Source organism: Carcharhinus amblyrhynchos, chromosome 10 (genome assembly GCF_965287045.1).
Source record: "Carcharhinus amblyrhynchos chromosome 10, sCarAmb.v2.hapA, whole genome shotgun sequence".
NCBI lineage: Eukaryota > Metazoa > Chordata > Chondrichthyes > Carcharhiniformes > Carcharhinidae > Carcharhinus > Carcharhinus amblyrhynchos.
This window is the reverse complement of record NC_137333.1, coordinates 93438637-93463864: the sequence shown is the minus strand read 5'-3', so window position 1 is coordinate 93463864 and position 25228 is coordinate 93438637. Positions and strand designations below refer to the sequence as shown.

At 44.9% G+C, this 25228-nt stretch overlaps 1 protein-coding gene across 1 annotated transcript in view; it reads left to right on the top strand.

The window, feature by feature from the left end:
- The window catches only part of oca2 (oculocutaneous albinism II), a 358743-nt gene that overhangs the window by 67283 nt on the left and 266232 nt on the right, over positions 1-25228 (top strand). Inside the window, exons 4-5 of the mRNA XM_080197616.1 lie at positions 2725-2782; positions 7231-7303. Of these exons, the coding sequence (XP_080053742.1) occupies positions 2725-2782; positions 7231-7303 (131 nt within the window). The remainder of the gene's footprint in view (positions 1-2724; positions 2783-7230; positions 7304-25228) is intronic.

The window sequence follows — 25228 nt, the reverse complement described above, 5'->3', positions numbered from 1 at the left end:
GATGTTGTCGCCACGAGATGTGATAGCAATAGACTGTGATGAAGAGCTGTAAGTCAATAATGTGTAAGCTCAGAGGCAGCTTAGCGGGGAAGTGCTGAGCGAGTGCAAGACAAGTGCAGAGCAGGAACTGCTAACCGGACGAACAGATTAGTTTGGGGAGGAGCTGTGCCTCAATAAAGTGAGTCATTGACTTCAGGAAGCGTAGTGGAGAACATGACTCTCTCTACATTAATGGAGACGAAGTAGAAATGGTCGAGAGCTTCAGGTTTTTAGGTGTCTAAATCACTAGCAACCTATCCTGGACCCCTCCATGTTGACACTATACTTAAGAAAGCCCAACAATGCCTCTACTTTCTCCAAAGACTAAGGCAATTTGTCATGCTGGCTGCAACTCTTGCCAACTTTTGCAGATGCATCACAGAAAACATTCTTTCTGGTTGTATCACAACTTAGTATGGCTCCTGCTCTGCAAGGAACTACAAAAGGTCATGAATGTAGCCCAATCCATCACGCAATCCAACCTCCCATCCATTGACTCCGTCTACACTTCCCACTGCCTCGGCAAAGCAGCCAACATAATTAAGGACCCCACACACCCCGGATGTAATCTCTTCTATCTTCTCCCTTTGGGAAAAAGATACAGAAGTCAGAGGTCACTTACCAACAGACTCAAGAATAGCTTCTTCGCTGCTGCCATCAGACTTTTGAATAGACCTACCTCTCAACTAAGTTGATCTTTCTCTAGCTGTGACTATAACATTACATTCTGCACTCTCTCGTTTCCCTCTCTATGAACGATATGCTTTGTCTGTGTAGCATGCAGGAAACAATACTTTTCACTGTATACCAGTACATGTGATAATAATACATCAAATCAAATGTTGTCAAATTGGGAGGGTGGGCAGTTTCCATATCCCTACAACACATTTCGCGATGGCTCGCCATTGGCCAGTGATGGGATCTTCCAGTCCTGCCATGATCAGCGGGATTTCCGTTGTTTACCCCCTCTGCTGCTGGGCAATCCGTGGTTGGGGATTGCTGTCAACGTGGCTGGAAAATTCTGCCTGCAAGAACACTTGGAAAATGCTGTCCTCTGCAACTAGCCTTTAAGCTATTGAAGACTGCAGTAGCATGTGTGTACGTGCATGCACACAAGAGGGGGACGTCTTGAATTTACAAAAGATAAAGGCTTCAATTGCCAAACCATTATCTTCAACAGTTGGTCACATAACAGACATATGCTCCACTTCTGTTACTTGTAATATTTAAACTGGACAGATTTTGCACAGATTATTAGGTTTGATCCCTTGGGGAAAGCAGGGACGTAGTGGTATTGTCACTGGACTAGCATTCCAGAGATCCAGAGAAATGCTCTGAGGTCCCAGGTGTGAATCCTGCCATTGTAGATGGTGAATTTTAGATTCCATAAAACTCCAGACTTAAAAATGTGACAATGTCCATAGTTCACTTAATGTCCTTTTAGGAAGGAAATCTGCCATCTTTACCCAGCCTGGCCTACATGGCCAGATCGACAGCAATGTGGTTGACTTTTAACTGCCCTTTCAACTGCAGTTAGCCAGGAGCAATAAAGGTTGGCTCTGCCTATGTCCCATGAATTCATTAAGAAAATGTTTTCACCCCCATCATGGGGTTAAAAATATTTTCTTCTTGTGAAAGAGAAGCTTTGGAATACTGAGGTGAGAGTGAAAAGCCACATGCCGTTACTGTAATTTCTTTTCTAGTCCTGTTTCTAATGGGGTTTCCACTGGGAAATAACCGTTCAAATATGTACAATGGAGAGATTTATTTCAACTTGTGGGAGGGATCCAAAGTATGGCCATAAATACAAAATAGATGCAAATTTCCTTCACCTAGAGCATGGTTAGAGTGTGGAATTCGCGACCACAAAGGGTAATTAAGGTGAATAGTACTGATGCATTTAGGGAGAAACACTGGACAGGATTTTCCATCCATTTCCATCGATGGGATATTCTGTTGGTATTAAATTCCTCCCAAAGTGCGATGTGATTTATGGAACTCTCTCCTACACACAGTGGCACAGTGGTTAGCACTGCTGCCTCACAGTGCCAGGGACCCCGGTTCAATTCCGGCCTTTGGTCCACGTGGAGTCTGCACATCCTCCCCATGTCTGTGTGGGTTTCCTCCACAGTCCAGAGGTGTGGGGGGTTAGGTTGATTGGCCATGCTAAATTGTCCTTTAGTGTCCCAAGCTGTCAGAGAGATTAGTGGATTTAATGTGTGGGGTTACAGGGATAGGGTGGGAGTGGTGGGGGAGGAGGGGGCGGGCCGAGGAAAAATATTCTGTCAGAGAATCGGTGTAGACTCGATGGGCCAAATCTGCATTTTAGGGATTCTATGACAAATAATGCCAGAATACTTGTAAATTTTAGATCTGAGATTGAAAGATTTTTGTAAACACAGGGTTTTAAAAATTGTGGTGAAAGGCGCTTTATGCAGTTAGGTCATTGATCATCTATGATCTCCCTACGTGGTGGGTGTTAATGATCTTTCCCTGTTCCGAAATTCCTAGATCAAAATTAGTCCGGAATGCCTACATAATAGGTGAAAATTTTAGGATAACTTACATTCTATTAAAAGCAGATTTAGACTGTGTTAATGTCAATAAGAGCCATTTAGACATAGACTGCAAACTGTTGACAGTGTCTATATTTACATCTCTTTTATTTGTTTCTTCTTTTTGCAGATGTGTTTTAAGATTCCTGAAGATTTCCAGCCTTTTTATCTTCGTAGTTGTTTGCTCAGTAGGTGCTCTGTTTTCTATTATTTCATGTAGAGCCAGTTTTAGTTAGCTTTCCTTTGGTTGCTTGCTTGAGTAAAAGCAGTAACTAAGCAAAACCCAGTTAATTAAGGCCACTGTTACTATTTTCAGAGGGGCATTGTAATTTGGGAGTGTGAGTTGCTTAATGCATCACTGCTCTGTCTGATCACACTCCTGTGAAGTCACTTGGGATGCTTTATTACATGAAAGGTGCTTTGTAAATGTAAGTTGTTGCATGCTTTAATGAACATGGTTGTACTGCCAGCTTCTTCTCAGGAAGCTAGGGAAATTCGGCATGTCTGCTACGGTTCTCACCAACCTTTACAGATGCACTGTAGCAAGCATCCTTTTCGGATGTATCACAGCTTGGGTATGGCTCCTGTTCTGACCAAGACTGCAAGAAACCACAAAGGGTTATGAATTGGCCCAGTCAATCACGCAGACCAGCCTCCCATCCATTGACTCTATCTACACTTCCCGTTGCATCGGCAAAGCATCCAGCATTATCAAGGATCCCCTGCACCCTAGACATTCTGTCTTGTACCTTCTCCCGTCAGGAAAAAGATACAAAAGCCTGAGATCAGATACCAAGAACAGCTTCTTCAAGGCTGTCATTACGTTTTTGAATAGACCTATCTTATATTAAGCTGATCTTTCTTTACACCTTGGGTATGACTGTAACACTATATTCTGCACCCTCTCCTTTGCTTCTCTATGAACGGTATTCTTTGTCTATACAGCGTGCAAGAAACAATATTTTTTCACTGTATACTAATACCTGTGACGTTAATAAGTCAAATCAAAATAGAGACTAATATAGGAACTTCACACGTAAATACCTGAATACTGGCAGAATGCTCTCTAAGATGATCAACTGATAGATTACTGATTGTTACTGGACTAAAGACCTGGAGACCCAGGGCAATGCTCTGGAGTTCTGGGTTTGAATCCCACTGCGGCAGAGAGTGAAGTTTGAGTTCGATAAAAATCTAATGATAATCATGAATCACTTGTTGTGAAAGCCCATCTGGTTCACTAATGTCGTTCACTGTCTGCCATCCTTACCTGGTCTGCCTGACATGTGGCTTGAGACTGGTTGACTCTTAAATGGCCTAAGAAGTCACTCAGTTGAAGGGCAATTAGGGATGGGCAATAAATGCTGATCGAGTCAGTGCATGAATGAATAATAAAAAAATTAGAAAAAATGAAAAGGTGCACAGGCCCAATTAGGCTTCCTGACCACCATAGGTGGGTGGTGTTGTACTGGTGTGAGACTAACTAAGAATCTTATTAGACTCAAAATGTGGTGGTGGTTCTTCCACAACCTTCCCTCAAGGGCATCTGTGAAGCAGATGGGTTTATAAGACACCTCCGCCACCTGTTGAATCCAAGTCCCTAAGCATTACGCTGGGTCTCTGGATTATAGTCTAGTGACAACACCACAATGCTGCTGCCTCCCTATAGCTGATGGCCTGCTTTGTTGGGGTTTCTTGATTTACCATGGCTAATCCATCTAACCTGCACATCTTGGGACACTAAAGGGCAATTTAGCATGGCCTATCCACTTAACCTGCACAACTGAGTGGAAACCCATGCAAACACGGGGGGGACTGTGCAGACTCCACAGAGATGTCACCCAAGGCTGGTCCCTGTCACTATGAGGCAGCAGTGCTAACCATTGTGCCTTGTGCTATCACATTGCTTGCAGTGATGTCCTGGGCAGATGGCAACCCTAGAGGTTCAGCTGGACTTAAAGCTCAGTGCGTTTTCAAACAGATCACCTTTTGTGGCTGGATATTGGAATTTATGTTGTGGGGAAAAAGGGAGTAATGACTGCATGCGATTGATGTGTATTGGGTCTAGATGTTTGATTCAGCTCACAGTATTGGACAAAATCCATAGGGAATAAATTTAAATCCAACAACCAATCTCAACAATGACTTCAGACCCTGAAATAGGAAAAGAGATTTTTAAATGGGAAGGAAGATAAGTTTAAAAATTACCATTGATGATAAAGCATTATTTCTTCTGCAATTATTAAATCAACTAGATAAATAAATTGACATATATTAACATAGGAGACAGAAGAATTACTGTGGATATTATGGATTTATTAATGTGTTATATTACTTTTTCTGCTATTTTATTGGAACAGAATAAACAGGTTAACACCTGTTGTGGTTGACATGCAATGACTCTCAATTGCCCTCTGAAACGACTGAGAGACCCAGTCAGATCAAGGGCAACTAGGGATGGGCAATAAATGCTGGCCCAGCCAGCGATGCCCATGTCCCACAAATGAATAAAAAAAATCCTGCATTCAGGTGATAACATATGGTGCACAAAACTACAAATGCTATTATTGGAAATTTTATTGGAAATTTGAAACAAAAATATAAAATGCTGGAAGTGCTCAGAAAGTCAGGCAGCACCAATGGAAAGAGAAACAAGAGAGCAGGATTTTCTAGTCCCCTCTGGCATGTTTTGAGGCATTGGAGGCTGTCCACCATTGGTCAGTGGCAGGATTTTCCAGTCCCGTCATTGTCAATGGAGTTTCCCGTTATTCATCCGCTGTGGTTCGGCTATCGGCGGGACCGGAAAATCCTGCTGGAAGGAATGGCTGGAAAATCCCACCAAAAGTCAGTGAACACAGAATCCCTAGAGTGAAGAAGGAGACCATTTGGCCCATCATGTTTGCACCCAGGTCCTATTCCCGTAACCCCACACATTTACCCTGCTAAACCTCTGAGACTAGTGTCAATTTAGCACGGCCTAACCCGTACATCTTTGGACTGTGTGAGAAAACCGGAGCACCCGGAGGAAACCCACGCAGACTTGGGGAGAATGCACAAACTCCACACAGACAGTGATCCAAACCGGGAATTGAACCTGGGCCCCTGGCACTGTGAGGCAACAGTGCTAACCATTGTGCCACCGCGCCGTCAACAGTCAACAGTATGACGCTAACTACCATTCCTCACCCTCCCCCACTTTAGCTTTCCCAGTGGTGAGGGGCTCATTCAACAGGAAACCCTATGGACAGCGGCAGGACTGGAAGGTCCTGTTGCTAGCTAGTGGCAGGCTTCCTCCTGCCATCATGTGGGTTATGCGGTAAATCCCATCCTTGGCTATGTACGTCCCTGAGGTGATTTTCCAATCTCATTAAGGTGATTTCCAGCTCCCCTAACAGTGCCTGACTTCACCCCTGTCTCAGCTCATCTGTTGGTCTCCCACGTTCCCCATTCCGCAAACTTGAGATAATCCAAAACTCCACTAAAGGCCAGCGTGGTAATTCTCATCGAGTCTCGTTCCCCTAAAATCCTAACAGTGTGCTTTATCTGTATAGTGCATAGTCTCCACAGTGCAGCAGGAAGCTATTTTGGCTCATCAAGCCTGCACTGACAACCATCTTACCCAGGCCCTATTCCTGTAACCCCACATATTTACCCTACTAATCCCCCTAACATTCAGGGGCAATTTAGCATGGCCAATCAAACTAATCTGTACATCTTTGGACAGTGAGAGGAACCCAGAGCACCCAGAGGAAACCCACACAGACACAGAGAGAAAGTGCAAACTCCACGCAGATGTTCGCCCATGGGCAGAATTGAACCCAGGTCCCTGGCCCTGTGAGGCAGCAGTGTTAACCACTGTGCCGCTCACTGTATATCAATACATGTGACAATAATAAAACAAAACCTCTGTGCTCACTGAGTTACCTTGGGTCCCTGTCAAACATGTCTTGATTATTAAATTCCCCTTCTTGTTCTCAAATCCCTCCATTCCCCTAACCCTCCCTATCTCTGTAATCTTCTCCACCCCCATAATCCTCAAGGATATCTGTGCTCCTCTAATTCTGGCTTCTTGAATGTCTCTGATTTTTAATTGCTCTCGCCGCCTGGGTCCTAAGCTCTGGAATTCCTTCTCTACATGAGGCAGATTTTTTACACAGAAGGTTGGGGGAGCCTGGAATCTGTTGCCAGGGGAGGTAATGGAGGTGGATATGCTAGTGACTTTTAAGGGATACCTTGACAATTACATGAATAGGATGGGAACAGAGGGAAAAGGTCCCTGGAGGAGTAGAGGGTTTTAGTTAAGTCGGGAAGCATGGTCGGTGCAGGCTTGGAGGGCCGAAGGGCCTGTTCCTGTGCGGTAATTTTTTTTGTTCTTTATACAACCCTCCACCTCTCTACCTCACATTCCTCCTTCAAGACCCTATTAAAATTCTACCTCTGTGATCAAACTTTAGGTTACCTGCCATAATATTGATTTCACTGGTTTGGTGTGATGCTTTGTTTTATAAGCGCTCCTGGGAAGAAGCTTGGCATGTTTTATAATGGGAAAGATGCTACATAAATAAAAGTTGTTGTTGTTAGCTGTTGAGCTGAAATGTAAATGGTTTACAACTGCTTCATTTTATAATTATTTCAGGTTTTGTTTAGCGCTTATCCAGATCACGGGAACCCTAGACAAATGATAATTGTTTCACCATTGGAAGGCAAATGTATCCTTTTCCAATACAATTACTCATTTGCTTCTGCATCTTGTGCTATACCCATTATGGATGTGACGGCACAGTGATTAAACTAAAGGCCGTAATACCTGCTTGGAAAAAGTTTGGTAAATCTCTATTCAATTAATGATTTGTTTCAGTTTAAAGTTCATTTATCCGTGTCGCAAGTCAGCTTACATTAACACTGCAATGAAATTGCTGTGAAAATTTCCTAGTCACCTGTTTGGGTACACTGAGGGAGAATTTAGCGTGGCCATGCACCCAACCAGCTGTGGGAGGAAATCGGAACACCCGGAGGAAACCCACACAGACACAGGTAGAACGTGCAGACTCCGTACAGATAGTGACCCAATCCAGGAATCAAACCTGGGTCCCTGGTGATTTGGTTTAAGGAGGTGTTTATTTTAACTTTCTTCACGCCTTTCCCTGTCACAGGTTTCCCCTTATTTGCGAAAGGATATATTGGCCTTGGAGGGAGTACAGAGAAGGATCACCAGGTTGATACCAGAGACTAGATGAGGGTGTAGAAAGATGGGTTAGTAAATTTGCTGATGACACCAAAGTCAGAGGAGTTGTAGACAGTGAGGATGGATGTTACAGTTTGCAGAGGGACGTAGATAAGCTGCAGAGCTGGGCTGAGAGGTGGCAGATGGAGTTTAATGCGGAAAAGTGTGAGGTGATTCACTTTGGTAAGAGTAACAGGAGTACAGAATATAGGGCTAATGGAAGGACTCTTGGTAGTGTCGACAAGCAGAGAGATCGCGGGGTACATGTGCATAGATCCCTGAAAGTTGGCACCCAGGTTGATAAGGTTGTTAAGAAGGCGTACGGTGTGTTAGCTTTTATTGGTAGAGGGATTGAATTTCGGAGCCGTGAGGTCATGTTACAACTGTACAAAACTCTGGTGTGGCCACTCTTGGAGTATTGCGTACAGTTCTGGTCACCGCATTATAAGATGTGGAAGCATTGGAAAGGGTGCAGAGGAGGTTTACCAGGATGTTGCCTGGTATGGTGGGAAGGTCTTATGAGGAAAGGCTGAGGGACTTGAGGTTATTTTCGTTAGAGAGAAGAAGGTTAAGAGGTGACCTAATTGAGGCATACAAGATGATCAGAGGGTTAGATAGGGTGGACAGTGAGAGCCTTTCTCGTCAGATGGTGATGGCTAACACAAGGGGACATAGCTTTAAATTAAGGGAAGGTAATTATAGGACGGATGTCAGAGGTAGGTTCTTTACTCAGAGGGTAGTAAGGGCGTGGAATGCCCTGCCTACAGCTGTTGTGGACTCGCCAACTTTAAGGGCGTTCAAATGGTCAGTGGATAGACATATGGATAACATTGGAATAGTTTAGGTTAGAGGGTCATTAGATTGGTTCCACTGGTTGGTGCAACATCGAGGGCCAAAGGGCCTGTACTGCGCTGTAATGTTCTATGTTCTATGAGGGCGTTAGCTTATGAGGAGAGATTGAGTAGATTGGGCCTGTACTCGTTGGAATTTAGAAGGCTGAGGGGGGATCTTATAGAGGCATATAAGATAATGAAGGGGCTAGATAGGGCAGAGGTAGAGAGATTCCATTTAGAAAGGAAACCAGAACTAGAGGCCACAGCCTCAAAATAAAGGGGGGGGGGGGGCAGTTTAGAACAGAGTTGAGGAGGAACTACTTCTCTCAGAGGGTAGTGAATCTCTGGAATTCTCTGCCCATTGAAGTGAGGGAGGCTACCTCATTGAATATGTTTAAGTCACGGGTAGATAGATTTCTGATCGATGAGGGAATTAAGGGTTATGGGGAGGAGGCAGGTAAATGGAACTGATCCACTTCAGAGCAGCCATGATCTTATTGAATGGTGGGGCAGGCTCGAGGGGCTAGATGGCCGACTCCTGCTCTTATTTCTTGTGTTCTTATGTTCAATGATGTTCCTCAGATTCAGCAATGCTGACAAGACTTCCCTGATATATTTTACTAAACTGTGAAAGTTTATAATGACAGTTACTAGCACCAGCGGCCTGAAGATGGGGGGGCAGAATCTACCTCATGAATTTGCAACACACAATAAGAAGGGAATTCCGTGCCTTCTCTTTGCTGAAACATTAGTCACCAGTGGATTGTGCTCAGCAGTTGAAAATCTAGCATGTGTTTAAGTTATTTTCTAATTTCTCTGCTTCAACTCAGTCCAATTCTCTTCCCACACTTAGAAGGAAGGTAGATTTTTCTCTGTTTCCGTAGCGAGTGATTCCTGGAACAGGCCGCTAGCCTGTCGCTTGAGGGGATGCCACTCCACACCAAGTGTGGCTGACCAGGAGTTTCTCTCGGTCTTGCTGGCGTATTTGGAAGGATTGGCAGGTTGACACGCCCAACCTGTTTGACCGTGTTATGAGCGCACTTCCCTGGCCATCAAGTGCTGGGGTGGGACTCGAGCCCGGAGCGTCTGGCTCAGAGGCAGGGACACTACTCATTTGTGCCACAGCGCCTCCCAATTTCAGAATTCCCAAATTGTGCAATTAAATCCATGTGATATTTGTGCAAGCTGGCTCATCCATGGAAACTTCTTAGAACTCCCTAACATTGCCCACAATTGGTGGAAGGCACGCTCAATGTATCTCCATAAAGTGTATTAAATTAGAAAACTTTCTGCCCACTGTTTCCCACTGATCAACGATGCGTCAGTAATCAGCCTGGCACCATGCAGCAGCTCTGTAATCACGGAACGTATCCGGAGGATAAGCCTCTACCTAATAATGAAATTACGCTACTCTCATTTTTAAAATGTTGCTTAAACTGCGAAAGTCATATAATAGATTGAGGATGTGGCAGGGATAGATTTTTAACTTCATAGAATTTACACTGCAGAAGGAGGCCATTTGGCCCATTGAGCCTGTACCGACAATAATCTCACGCAGGTTCTGCTCTATCCCTGTAACCCCACATACCCTCCTGATCCCCCTGACATTAAAGGGCAATTTAACCTAACTCACACATCTTTGGACCCTGGGAGGAAACTCACACAGACACGGGGAGAATATGCAGACGCTGCAAGACAGTCACCCAAGCCCGGAATTGAACCCGGGTCCCTGCCCCTGTGAGACAGCAGTGCTCATCACTGTGCCGCCCTTGTTGCTGGAGCATAAAACCTTCACTGCAAATCGACTACCATTTATAGAAACCATCCTATTTTATTGAAGAGACATTTGGTGGTTTTGAGGGCAGATAGTTGAAGGTGGTGCAAGATGGTTCATCCATGACTACTTTTTAGAACTCCCCATCTCCTCTCCATTGTTTTGCATCGAAGCGGCAAGTTTTATATGCAAAAAAAAGAGCTTTTTTGTTTTATATTCATATAAATTCCTGAACAAAGAAACATGCTGCCAAATCTCAAAGCAGACACCAATTTACATTGCATTTGAAGAATGTGCTTATTGGCTGGCACGTGGAGTCTGATTGGTAGTGGCATTGTCATGGAAAATGCACCAGGGAACAGTTAATTGCTAAGCTTTTGTTTAAATTCAACCAGGCAGGTTGAGCCCTACAGTTCAAGGCATTGTGATGGGGAATGAGTCAGAGAATGGTTGTCCCCAAAACCCCCGCTTGGTTGAAAAAAGGTGTGATCATGGATAGGCTCTTTCCATTTACAAGCTACAAGGCCCTGCATGTGAAGAAATGTAGCTTCTGGCAGATGTAAGTACATTTTTTAATGTTTTATTTACTAGTGCCTTACATTAGGCTTACATTAAGTAGGCTTACATTAACAATGCAATGAAGTTACTCTAAGCCATACTGCAAGTTTGACTGATAATCTTAAATTGGTTGTTGGTGTTAGCTGTTTCACTCTGCTACTATACATTAATAGGACGGCACAGTGGAACGCTCGTTAGCACTGCTGCCTCATAGCACCAGGGGTCTGGATTTGATTCCAGCCTCAGGTGACTATCTGTGTGGAGTTTGCATGTTCTGCCTGTGTTTGTGTGGATTTCCTGCAGGTGCTCCATTTCCTTCCACAGTACAAAGATATGCAGATTAGGTGGATTGGCCATGCTAAATAGCCCCTCAATGTCCCAAGATGTTTAGGTTAGATGGGATTAGCCATGTGGCGTTATGGGATAGGGCACTGGTTAGGGCCTTAGTAACTATGTCAGAGAGTTGATGCAGACTCGATGGTCCGAATGGTCTCCTTCTGCACTGTAGGGATTCTATGATTAGCAACACAAATGGCACTTGACTTTGCCGTCAAGCTAAAAAGACGCTCTGCTACCATCCAAATGAATAGTGTGGTATATGAATTTCAGTGACAGTATGATGCCAGGTATATAGGTCATACAGCCCAATGATTAGTGGATTGTATCCAACTACATGTTCCTTTGACAACAGATGAAGTACTGACCACACTCTAACTGGCCGGCACGGTGGCACAGTGGTTAGCACTGCTGCCTCACAATGCCAGGGACCCGGGTTCAAGTCCAGCCTCAGCCACTATCTGTGTGGAGTCTGCACTTATCCTCCTGTCTGTGTGGGTTTTCTCTGGGCACTCAGGTTTCCTCCCAGAGTCCAAAGATGTGTGGGTTAGTTTGATTGGCCATGCCAAAATGACCCTTAGTATCACAGGGATTATCAGGGTAAATGTGTGGGGTTATGGGAATAGGGCCTGGGTGGGGTTGCAGTAGTATAGAATTAATGGGCCAAATGACCTTCTTCTGCACTTCAGGGATTCATTGATTCTAACCAGCCCATACTTGCCAAACTCAGAACAGAGTCCAACATCACACGTGATTCCATGATTGGATAACACTCACTAAGAGTGAGGGGATTAGATAGGGTGGATTCTCGGAGGCTATTTCCCAGGGCTGAAATGTTTGCTACAAGAGGACACAGGTTTAAGGTGCTGGGAAGCAAGTACAGAGGAGATGTCAGGGGTAAGTTTTTCACTCAGAGGGTGGTGAGTGAGTGGAATCAGCTGCCGTCGGTGGTGGTAGAGGTGAACTCGCTGGGGTCTTTTAAAGGACTTCTGGATGAGTACATGAGATTTAATGGGATTGGGAGTTACAGATAGTTCTATGGCCTGGTAGGTATGGATATGATCAGCTCAACTTATGGGCCGAAGGGCCTGTTTGTGCTGTAGTGTTCTATGTTCTATGTTCTAAACAATGCTGATTGTGCCAAGAATTAGACTCACAAACAATTTAAGATTAGTCAGGCTGGAGTGAGGTTCACTTACATGTGCTAGAGCTACAGACAGTTACACATAGGGTCCTGTCCTGTACAAACTGAAAGAACATGTCCCAACATTATGCCTTTTTCAACTAAAGAGAAGCTTGGGGGACCACCACGCACTGGCTCATTCCCCCATGGTAATACCTTGAACAATCAGAATTAAGTGGCCTGGTTTGAATTTAAACAAAAGTTTAGCTGTTAGCTATTCTCGGGTGCATTCTCTGTGGCAATACATCTACCAATCTGAGTCCACTTACCAACCAATCAGTGCCCTTTCTCATGCAATTTTTTTTGTCCCTTTGAGATTTGATATTCTTGCGAATCTGTCCTGATGAGTGCAAGATGAAAAGCTTCCGCAGCGTGTCTTTTTTTTCAGCAATAGTCAAGTTCTGTACCAACAAGTCATGATTTATTTAAATGATGTGGACAGAATGACAAAGTAAATGATGCCAAAGCTTGCTGATAATATTAAATTAGTGGAAGTGGTGGTAAGTTTGTAAGGGCACATAAACAGCATTGTATTAGTGGCAGTTAAATGGCAGGTGAATTTCAACGCAGGGAATCGTGCAGTGTTACAGTTTGGGAAGGGAAAACACAAAGGAAAGTTGTGCAGCTAGAATGGAAGAACAGAGATGTGGGTACTTAATCCTTCAAAGAGTGTAGGTAAAATAAAACCAGAAGGAAGTCAAATGACATAGCAATGGCACAGTGGTTAGCACTGCCTCACAGTTCAGGGACATGGTTCAATTCCGGCCTTGGGTCACTGTCTGTGTGGAGCCTGCCCGTTCTCCCCGTGTCTACGTGGGTTTCCTCTGGGTGCTCCAGCTTCTTCCCACAGTCCAAAGATGTGCGGGTTAGGTTGATTGGCCATGCTAAATTGCCCCTTAGTGTCAGGGGATTAGCAGGGTAAATATGTGATGTTATGAGAATGGGGCCTGGGTTGGATTGTGGTCAGTGCAGTCTCAATGGGCTGAATGGGCTCCTTTTGCACCGTAGTTTTGTTTAGAGGGACATTGAACACAGAAGGAATTGATGCTAAATTGGTCCAAAAAATTGCTTAAGGCACAGTTGGAGTATTACAAGCAGTCCTGGGCACCCCATAATAAAAATAATATTGGAGCCGCACTAACAGGATTTATTGGAGGTTTACAAGAGTGATACTAAGATTGAAAGGTTATGGTTATGAAGAAAGACTGAACATTATAAAGCAGTTTCATTGAAACTGACAATATGAAGTGACAGACCTAAAAGAGGTTACTTTTTAAATAATGAATGGTTTTGAGTGGGTAGATGGTGAAAGAATTTTTTCCGTTGGTTGGACAATTAATAACAAGGGGGCGAAGAATGAAAAGGGCAGGTGCAAGGTTTTTCTTACACCTAGCATTATTAGGATCAGGAAATTGTAACCAAACCCCTTCAATGTCTCATTTATACATTAGCTCTATTGTTACTAGCTGATACGTTAAATAATGTTTCACCGCATGTATTCAGATTGTTAAATGAAGCTGGATCTAGCCAAGTGGCGATCGAAACAGTAGTTCTAATGACACTTAAAGGCAGATTGGATTTGTATTTGTAAAGAAAGAAATACACAGTCAAGGAGCAGGGAAATGCATTAAAGATCCAGGGGGAAGCGATAGCATCACTATGGACTGGCTGGCCTCATTCAATTTCTGCCAGTGCGTTGTATAGAACTTTGGTAAGGCCACAGCTAGAGTATTGTGTGCAGTTCTGGTCGCCACATTATAGGATGGTTATGACTTCCCCGGAAGAGAGCGCAGAGGAGATTCATCAGGATGCTGCCTGGGATGGAACATATGAAGAGAGGCTTGGGTTGTTTTTGTTGGAGCAGAGAAGACTGAGGGGCGACCTGATTGAGGTGTTAAAGGTTGTGAGGGACATGGACAGAGTGGATAAGAAGTAGCTGTTCCCCTTAGTTGAAGAGTCAATCACAAGGGGGACATAGGTTCAAAGGACAAAGAGCAAAGACAAGTACAGCTTTGGAACAGGCCCTTCGGCCCTCCAAGCCTGTGCCGATCATGATGCTCTAACTAAACAAAAAAAACCCTCCTGCCCTAACTTGGTTCATATCTCTCTGTTCCCTCCTTATTCATGTACCCATCCAGATGCCTCTTCAATGTTGCTATTCTGCCTGCTTCCACCACCTCCTCTGGCAGTGTGTTCTGGGCACCCAACACTCTCTGTGTAAAAAAAACTTCCCTGCACACCTCCCTTAAACTTTCCCCCTCTCACCTTGAACCTGTGGCCCTTTGTAATTGACACTTTCACCCTGGGAAAGAGCCTCTGACCATCCATCCTGTCTATGCCTCCCATAATTTTGTCGACCTCTATCAGATCTCCCCTCAGCTTTTCAGTGAAAACAATCCCAGTTTATTCAATCTCCCCTCATCGCCAACACACTCGCGGTCAGGTGACATCCTGGTGAACCTTCTTTGCACTCGAGGGGAGAGGCAGGAGGTTTAGGGTGGATCTGAGGAAAAATCTTTTTACTCGTAGGAGGTAGTGACGGCCTGGAACACATTGCCTGGGAGGGTGGTAGAGGTGAGTTGCCTCACATCCTTTAAAAAGTACCTGGATGGGCACTTGGTACATCATAACATTCAGGGCTATGGGCCAAGTGCTGGCAAATGGGATTGGGTGGGAGTTCAGGTGTTTCTAATGTGTCAGTGCAGACTTGATGGGCTGAAGGGCCTCTGCTACACTGTATGCTTCTATGAATGCTATGATTCCACCTTTGGAAATTTACTGAACAAACACACGCCTGAGTTAGACCAACATAACTCACTTACCCTTCAGTCTGCTGAGCACCAGTATTGACTGATAATTTAAATAAAAGCAACTTTTAGGGCATCTTATTTAGGCATTTCACTGGGGATTTGGTTATTCACTAATGCAATAAAGTACTGCTTCACTGTCTCCGTACTTAAATCATAAAATAAATTTGGATCTGTGCAGTCACTCTGACCATAATTTCTTCTCAGTTCTATCACATTGACTGCAAAACTATGAGGTTTTCACACTTTTTTCTACCTTGGTGTTTGGAAAGGGAACTCCCAGCTCTGTTTCAGATGACACAGAATAAGTGCATAGATAAGGTGAACAATTGGAAGCGGCACGTTAGCACAGTGGTTAGCACTGCTGCTTCACAGCTCCAGGGTCCTGGGTTCGATTCCCGGCTCGGGTCACTGTCTGTGTGGAGTTTGCATGTTCTCCTCATGTCTGCGTGGGGTTCCTCCGGGTACTCCAGTTTCCTCCCACAGTCCGAAGATGTGCAGGTTAGGTTGATTGGCCATGCTAAGAAATTGCCCCTTAGTGTTCAGGGATGTTAGAGGATTAGTGGATATAATATGTAGGAATTTGGGGGTAGGTCCAGGGTGGGATTGTGTTCAGTGCAGATTTGATGGGCTGAAGGGCCTCTTTCTGCACTGTAGGGTTCTAAGATTCTCCCAGAGCAGATATGACAGCTACAAGGGGACACAAGTTCAAGAGAAGGGGGGAAAGGTTCAGTGGAGATCTGCAGAAGTTTATTACACGGAAGGTGATGGGGCCTAGAATGCACTGCCAATTGAGGTAGTTGAGGCAGACACTTTAGAATCATAGAAACATAGAATCCTACAGTGCAGAAGGAGGCCATTTGGCCCATCGAACCTACACCACCAACAATCCCACCCAAGCCCTTTCCCCATAACCCTACAAATTTACCCCTATTGACCCCATCCCCTGCTAATCTCTGTAACCTATCGCATCCCAGGACACTAAGGATTAATTTAGCATGTCCAATCAACCTAACCTGCCCATCTTTGGAGCGTGGGAGGAAACTGGAGCACACGGAGGAAATGCTTGCAGGCACGGGGAGAACGTGCAAACCGGGAATCAAACCTAGTTCCCTGGTGGTGTGAGGTAGTATTGCTAGCCACCGTGCCACTGTGTCACCCCCATGTTAGTGATGTTTAAGGCTTACCAGGATAGATACCTGAACAGGCGGGGGTATAGGAGGATACAGGTGGTTGGTCTAGATAGGACAATGTGATCGGTGCAGGCTTGGTGGGCCGAAGGGCCTGTTCCTGTGCTGTACTGTTCTTTGTTCTTTTGACTGAAGGGCTGCGCAAGGCAAAACCGCTTTCAAAAGTATTTCCTAATCAACAAAGTGCACTTCGGAACAGTTTGCCAAAGCATTTTGAAACCTCACTGGATTTTTTTGCAACTGATGTGCAATTCTAGTCATCCGGTGCCTGGCCTTTCAAAAAAAAAGGAAGTTATATTTGGGAAACCCAAATTAATTGAACAAGGTGGCTGTCTGAATGTCTATATTTGGCTTCAGCAGCCTTCACAAACCTACTGGGAGAACAAGCCATAAATAAGTTGTTATAGCTCTCTCTCCAGGGAGGTAAATGTGATGCTCACTGCCACTAGCACTGAGGCCTGGAGAGCAGAGAATGTGATAACTAAGCAACTGTGACGCTGATTGCCTGCGAGCCAGATGTGCAACCCTTTAAGAATCGTTGGCACTGGATAATGCGACTTTTTATTTCGTGCACTGCGTACAGATTGCTATCTGAAGCTATTCCTGGACATTTGGCCTGTTGACGATCGCTGCAGTCTGTAAACTTTACTGTACTTATTTTAATGGCTTTATGCTGAGGAGGCCAAGGAGGGCGACTGACAGCTGTAATTTTAACTCTCCCGACCCGAGTATAGTGGTGCTTGAGATCGAAGCTCGTATATTGACAATGCAATTGGAAATTATGGAACATAGTGTCATACAACAGAGAAGGAGGCCATTTGGCCCATTGGGCCTGTGCCAGCTTTTTCGCAAGAGTTATCCAGTTAATCCCACTGCCCTGCTCTTTTCTCATAGATCTGTGCGTTTATTTTTCTCTTCAAGCCTTTGTCCAGTTTTCTTTTGAGTGCTACCACTTTGTTAAATCTGCTTCCGAATACCCTCCCGGGCGTTGCATTCCAGTCCACCCTTCTCTGTGCACAACGGTGTTTTTTCATATCACCCTCAGATCTTTTGCCAATCTCTCACCGACGTTTACAGATACACCATAGAAAGCATTCTTTCTGGTTGTATCGCAGCTTGGTATGGCTGGGATTGTTGTCAGTGCAGGCTCGATGGGCCAAATGGCCTCCTCCTGTACTGTAAGGCTTCTATGATTCTATGACTCAGTGTCAAAATTTTGTTGGATTTGGCTCCTGCGAAGTGCATTGGAATGATTTATGACATTCCAGGCACTGTGACGGTTGTTGTTATAAGGAGATTTCCTATCAGCCAGTACACACTGCACCGGCCAACTCTATTAATATTTGGCACTTGCACTACCCAACAGTGGGTCCGAGAAACATGCTGACTGCCTGACGTATTAAAATTGGTTGATAATTTTTGTTATCGTGGTGCAGGAGACACGGATTCCCATTTTAATTAATGTTCAGAGTTCAAGCTGCCCCCATTTGAACTTTCATTTACTTTGAATTCCTGGAACCCGCCAGTTCTGCTGGTAAATTTGGACTTGCCTCACGGAACACAAATTCAACACAATAACATTCGGAGATCTGACTTCTGCAATCCTCATTTAAAAGGAGGTCACAAAAGGATTATCACGTACCTGAAAGGCTGGCTCTCTTTGACTGGAAATTTCTGGTCATTCCCGTCCCATCCCACCACCGCTGCAAGAGAGGACGGAGAATTCGGCGCTCGACCAAATCTCCGTTCGCTGCAGCGGGACTGGTGAATTCCGCTGGCACGAACAGCTAGAAAATTCCAGCCTTTGCCTCTCCAGAGTTGCTGCCTGACCTTCTGAGTGTTTGGAAACGTTGACTGTTTTTATTTTCCAGGCATGTAGCACCGCGGTGCGTTGGTTTTATAAAGAGCCTCTCCGCAAATGAAAAGTATCAGTTCGTAAGATGTGGAGCAGAGTTAGGCCATTCGGCCCATCGAGTCTGCTCCGCCATTCGAGCATGGCTGATATGCTCCTCATCCCCATTTTCCTGCCTTCCCCCCCATAACCCTTCAACCCATTACCAATTAAAAACCTGTCTAACTCCTCCTTAAATTTACTCACTGTCCCAGCATCCATCGCACTTTAGGGTAGTGAATTCCACAGATTCACAACCCTTTTGGGAGAAGTAGTTTCTCCTCAACTCTGGCTTAAATTTGCTATCCCTTATCTTAAGACCGCTCATCCTAGAATGCCCCACCAGCAGAAGCATCCGCTCCATGTCTACTTTCTCCATATTTTTTATCATCTTGCATACCTCAATTTGATCTCCCCTCATTTTTCTAAATTCTAGGGAGCATAGGCCTAAACTGCTGAATCTCTCTTCATGCGACAAAGCCCTCATTGCTGGAATCAATCTGTTGAACTTCCTCTGAACTGCCTCCAATGCCACTATACCTTTCCTCAACTGAGAGATGTTAAATTTCATGTATGCGCACTTTTGTTTGGACAAATTGAGCACCGTAAAGCATTAAATTGCCTTTACTTTTTACAGATGCTGTTGTATCAGTTGTGCGCTCCTTACTGTACGCTTCCACCAGTTCCAGCTTCTGTTTGTTTTGGTTTTAAAACCATCATGTTCTGTTGTCAGTGGCAGGTCCCCGCTCAATTGCAGTCAAATCCAATATAAATTTATTCAATTTGCCACTTTTGCCTGTAGCAAACACCCTGGCATGGAGCTTCTGCTCCCGATCGCATTGGCAGATTTGATGATGGGAGCATGTTAAAGTGCAGCTGCCTTCAGTTAGATCAAATTTTGGCTAGTTGGTTATCCAAAACATGACATGTGCACCTTTGGCCTATGGGAAAAAATCTAAAGTTAGCTGAGTTCTTTAGAGGTAGGGTACTCTTTTGAAGGGCTAGTGTATCCTTTTGGATAGGTCCAGATATACCTTTGAAGGAGATAATGTGCCCTTTTGGAGAGGTAAGGTTCCCTTATAATTGTTGAAAGTATACATTAATGTGTGTAAAAAGTGGATAAGGTCAGTGGAGCTGTCAAGGGAACTGTCCAAGTTCATTGGAACTGTCAAGGTGTCAAGAGATTTAATTCCCCGGTCTTTAAATTAAAAAAAAGCTGTGAATACAAATGCTTGTTGGTATAAGGGATTAGGTCGTTGAAGGAATTTCAATGTAGTGACTGGGATTTTAGAACATAAGAAGGAAAGAGTTCGTTTTAAACTGTGGATTCATTAATAGATTCTTAGAACTTTATTTTGTTTTCTCTCAGCATGAATCCTGAGGTCTGCTCATGATGGAGTTGGCATGGAGGGTGAAAGGACAAAGGGTGTGGATAGGGGCCCTGGATTGGCATGACTTGGCACTAACTAGGCATTGGTGCTATAAAAGTTCGTGGGGGGAGTGGGGTTGGGGAGTGGAATGGGGGGGGAATAGGTTAGTCCAACTCTATTTAACACCTACCTCTTCCAGTACAAGATTCAGAACTTCCCGGACAGCTTTCAGGAGCCGCGTTCATGGAGCTGGGAATTCCTTTGACCCTGCGTTCCTGGTCTGGGAGTGAAAATTCCAGCCTCAAATGATAGGTATGTTCAAGACTCTGATTGATAAACTTTTGAACAGTAAAACAACTCTGAGGGCTATGGAGATATTATGGGAGGGTGAAGTTGAGGTAGAAGATTAGGCATGATCATATTGAATGGTGGAAAAGGCTTGAGTAGCTATATACTCCTGCTCCTGTTTCTTATTGTCAATCCGGGCTCAGTTGGAAGCACTGTTGTTTGAGTTAGTAGTTTGTGAATTCGTGTTCTGCCTGAGCAGAATAGTATAGGTTGACAAAACTGTGCAAAACTGAGGGGATATTGGAGCTGCTGTCTTTTGGGAGAGATCATTGAATTTCTACAGTGCAGAAGGAAGTCATTCAGCTCATTGAGTCTGCACCAACCACAATGCCACCCAAGCCCCATTTCCGCAACCCCACATATTTACCCTGCTAATCCCCCTGACACTAGAGACAATTTAGCATGGCTAGTCAACCTAACCTGCACATCTTTGGAGTGTGGGAGGAAACTGGGACACCCAGAGGAAACCCACGCAGGCACGGGAAAACGTTCAGACTCCGCACAGTCACTCGAGGCTGGAATTGAACCTGGGTCTCTGGCGCTGTGAGGCAGCAGGGCTAACCACTGTGCCACCATGCTTCCCACTGTTGAATCAAGGCCCTATTTACCCTCTCAAGTGGATGTAAAGAACCCCATGTCACTACATTAATGAAGAGAAGTGGAGCTATCCACAATGTCCTGACTGATCTTTACCCCTCAGTGAATCTAATATGATTGTTTGTGCAAGGCTGGTCATATCTGGCTGGCTGGAGATTTATGTCTGTTTGTTATGAAGTAAAGATTTCCACCATATGCTTGTTTATTCCTCTCCCCTGTGTCCGAGAAGCCTGCCACTGTGAATATGTTCTACTTACCAGATCAGCTGCAAGTCAGTGAAACTCCATAATAACAGGAGGTAGTTAGTTTCCAACGCTACTCAAGACGGATGCCAACATTCTGAGAGTCCAGCCCTTTATGTAGCCTGGGAATAAAAAAAAGAATTTATATAGCACCCTTTTCCGTTCTTCGCTGTCCTCAAAATGCTTCACGTTCAGAGATTGGCAATTCTGCCTTGACTGCCCTACCTCCTGACGCCCCCCCCCCCCCCCCCCCCCCCCCCCCCCCCCCCCTGCCAAAGTATTTCTTACATACGAGGCATACTTCAGGATGTGATGGAGTACTTTCTGCTTGTCTCGATGAGCGCAGCTCCAGCAGCACTCAACAAGCTCAACACCATCCATGACAAAGCAGCCCTCGATTGGCAGACTTTTGCATCTTTTTCCCAACAGAAGAACGTGCAAGAGAATGAGTGGGATTTTACAACCTTGGGAAGTGTTTGCACCCCTTTCAGCAAGATGCTCTGAAGCAACTTGCCAAGGCCTAACCTCAGTGGCACCTTCCAAACCTACAACCTCCACAGGCCCAAAACACCAAGGGCAGCAGATACATTGGAATAGGTCCACCTACAAACTCCGCTCCAAGCTACACACACACACTCTGTGAACATAGCCCAGTCCATCACACAAACCAGCCTCCCATCCATTAATTCTGTCTACACTTCCCATTGCCTCGGAAAAGCAGCCAGCATAATCAAAGACCCCATGCACCCTGGACACACTGGCCGGAATTTTACTACCTCACCCGCCCTGGAATCGGGGCAGGCGATGCTTGCAGAACACAATTCTCTGTTGGCTTCAGGCTGGATTTTAGGAGCCTCGCCTGAGCAAGGTTGTAAAATCCCACCCACTCTCTTGCACCTTCTTCTGTTGGGAAAAAGATGCAAAAGTCTGAGATCATACACCAACTGGCTCAAGAGCAGCTTCTTCCCTACTGCCATCAGACTTTTAAGTAGAACCACCGTATATTAATCTGATCTTTCTCTACCTCCTAGTGATGACTGTAACATTATATTCTTCACAGACAAGAAGTGCCAAAAGGCCTGTTTCTGAGCTGTAATTTTCTATGGTTCTATGGTTCACCCTCTCCTTTCCTTCTCCCCCATGTACTCTGTGAATGGTATGTTTTTTCTGTATAGCACACAAAAAACAATACTTTTCACTATATCCAAATATATAGAATCATAGAAATCCTACAGTGCAGAAGGAGGTCATTTGGCCCATCAAATCTGTACCAACAACAATCCCACCCCAGACCCTATCCCCACAACCCCACACATTTACTGTGCTAATTCTTCTAACCTACAAATATCGGGACACTAAGAGGCAATTTATCGTGGCCAATCAACCTAAGCTGTGCATTTTTGGATTGTGGGAGGAAACCAGAGCACCCGGAGGAAACCCACGCAGACACAGGGAGAATGTGCAGACTCCACACAGACAGAGACCCAACCTGGGAATCGAATGCAGGTCCCTGGCGCTGTGAGGCAGCAGTGCTAACCACTGTGCCCCCATGCCACCCATGTTACAATAATGAATTCAGATCAAATCACTGTCCTGATTTGGAAATATATCAGCGTTTCTTTGTAATCACCTGGCAACTCAACATCACCTTCTCAAGGGAAATTGGGGATGGGCAACAAATGCTAGACTTGCCAGCAACAACCGCATTCCATGAGTGAATTAAATCAACTTGTATTTTTAAGCACTTGAGCATGGTAGTCAATTTCCCATAGCCAGATCCCATAAACAACAAAGGTGATGCATTTGTTTTGATGATGTTGGTAACAACAAAGTACAAAGAAAATTACAGCATAGCCACAGGCCCTTCAAGCGTGCGTCGACCATGCTGCCCATCTGAACTAAACCCTCCTACCCTTCCAGGGACTGTAGTCCTCTATTCTCATCCTATTCCCAGCCCATTGTAGTGGGTGGCATGGTGGTACAGTGGTCAGCACTGCTGCTTCACAGTGCCAGGGACCCGGGTTCAATTCCCAGCTTGGATCACAGAACGTTTGCACATTCTGCCCATGTCTGCGTGGGTCCCTCTGGGCGCTCTGGTTTCCTCCCACAGTCCGAAAGATGTGCTGGTTAGGTTCCAAAGTGTAGCAGCTAGGGGAATTTCATGGTAACTTCATTGCAGTGTTAATGTGAGCTTGGGACCAATAAATTAACTTTAACTTTATTCATGTATTTGTCAAGATGCATCTTAAAGCTCACTATCGTATCTGCTTCCGTTACCTTCCCAGGCAGCAAGTTCCAGGCACCCACAACTTTCTCTGTGAAAATCTTGCCTCATACATCTCCTTTAAACCTTGCCTCTCGCACCTTAAACCTATGACTCTCCCACCCTGGGAAAAAGGTGACCCTTTCCCAGGAACCCAGATCTTCCTGCTCTCCTTCAAATGGGATCTCAGCAGGTAGGCAAGGCTTCAGAATGCCATTTGAGCAATAGAGTAGAGATTTTCAACTTGCCTCCTGAATACAAAACTGGCAACCACCCCATTTTCCTAACTACTTGGAAAACAAGCTGTTTCTGTAATGGGTGACTGATCCATAATGGCAGCATCATGTGCAGTCAATCCAACTCCTGACGTCTGAGAATTGATTTTCTTTCAGAATGAGTCTCCTTTGTAAAATTGCTGCGGAGAGTTAGTTTCCTAACTTCCCTCATCTCCCCAGGCACTGAAGTCCCTCATCCATTCTGGTGGCTCTCCTTTAGCAAATGATGCGTACCTGACTAAATCAGGAACTGTCTTTAGAATAAGATAGCAACACTTAGTCATGAATGGGGTGATATTTTAGACACAAGTGTATGAAAACACCCACAAGCAACTGCTGCAATAATAAGCTTTCAACAACTTCACTTGACAGCAGTCAAAGATCCCCTGACCCATGACTGGAAATAGCAGCCTTCCAACTGCCCGCTGGGCATGAGAAGAATTGGCTGGAATCAGTTAGGCAGAGATGATGAATGGGTTGAGATCTTCATAAAGACCTTACAGTGCAGAAGGAGGCCATTTGGCCCATTGAGTCTGCACCGACCCCAATCCCACCTAGGTTCAATCCATAATCCTATCTATTTATCCTATCAACTCCCTGAAATTAATGGGCAATTTAGCATGGCTAAACCACCACCATCTTTGGACTGTGGGAGGAAGCTGGAGCACCCAGAGGGAGCCTTTGCAGACATGGCGAGAATGTGTAAACTCCACACAGTCACCCCAAAGCTGGAATTGAACCTGGGTCTCTGGCACGATGAGGCTGCAAAGCTAACCACTGTGCCACTGTGCTGCCCCTTCTTCAATGAATAACTTGACTGTTACTTACCCATGAGTACATGTGGTCATTGACTATTTTCAATGGGGTATATAGTGGTCAAAGGGTGCCAGTCCACTAAAGAATCAAAATGGCTTTTGATGCAGCAGCATAGTAAAATAAAAGCAAACGACTGCAGATTCTGGTATCTGAAACCAAAACAGAAAATGCTGGAAAGTTCTGACAGCATCTGTGGAGAGAGAACAGAGTTTACGTGTTAAAGTACTTAATACCGAGGGGGTCCCCCTCAAGAACTACTCCACTGTCAGGTGTCAGAGAACACAGATCTTTATTCGATCTACTCGCTCCACACTCCGCATGATGGCACAGTGGTTACCTCTGCTACATCACAGCGCTAGGGACCTGGATTTGATTCCCGGCTTGCGCCTCTGTCTATGTGGAGTTTGCATGTTCTCCCTGTGTTAGCGTAGATTTCTATCCAGTGCTCTGATTTCTCCTGCAGTCCAAAGATGTGTAGGTTAGGTGGATTGGCCATGCTAAGTTGCCCCTTAGTGTCAGTGGGACTAGATAGGGGTAAATGCATGGGATTGTGGTGATAGGGCCTGGATGGGATTGAGGTCAGTGTACACCCGATGGGTTGAATGGCCTCCTCCTGTCCTGTAGGATTCTATGATAACTGCCCTTTCAGGCTAGTTCCGACTAGATCACCCCATACCAAGGTCACATAGCTTGTTGCCTTAAAGGGTTTACGCCCCAGTGTACATATCAGGATATCTTGCGGAGAATAATCCTGACTCCTGATTTTGGCTCTGTTCTCTTTCCAAAGGTGTTGCCAGACTTGCTGAGACTTTCCAACATTTTCTGTGTTCGATGTAGCAGTAAATTGGTGCAATTTTCCCGGCTAGATTAGGAGTGAACCACCTCACTGTCTCCAAATATTGGAAGAACGAGAGAGAAAGTGAGCAC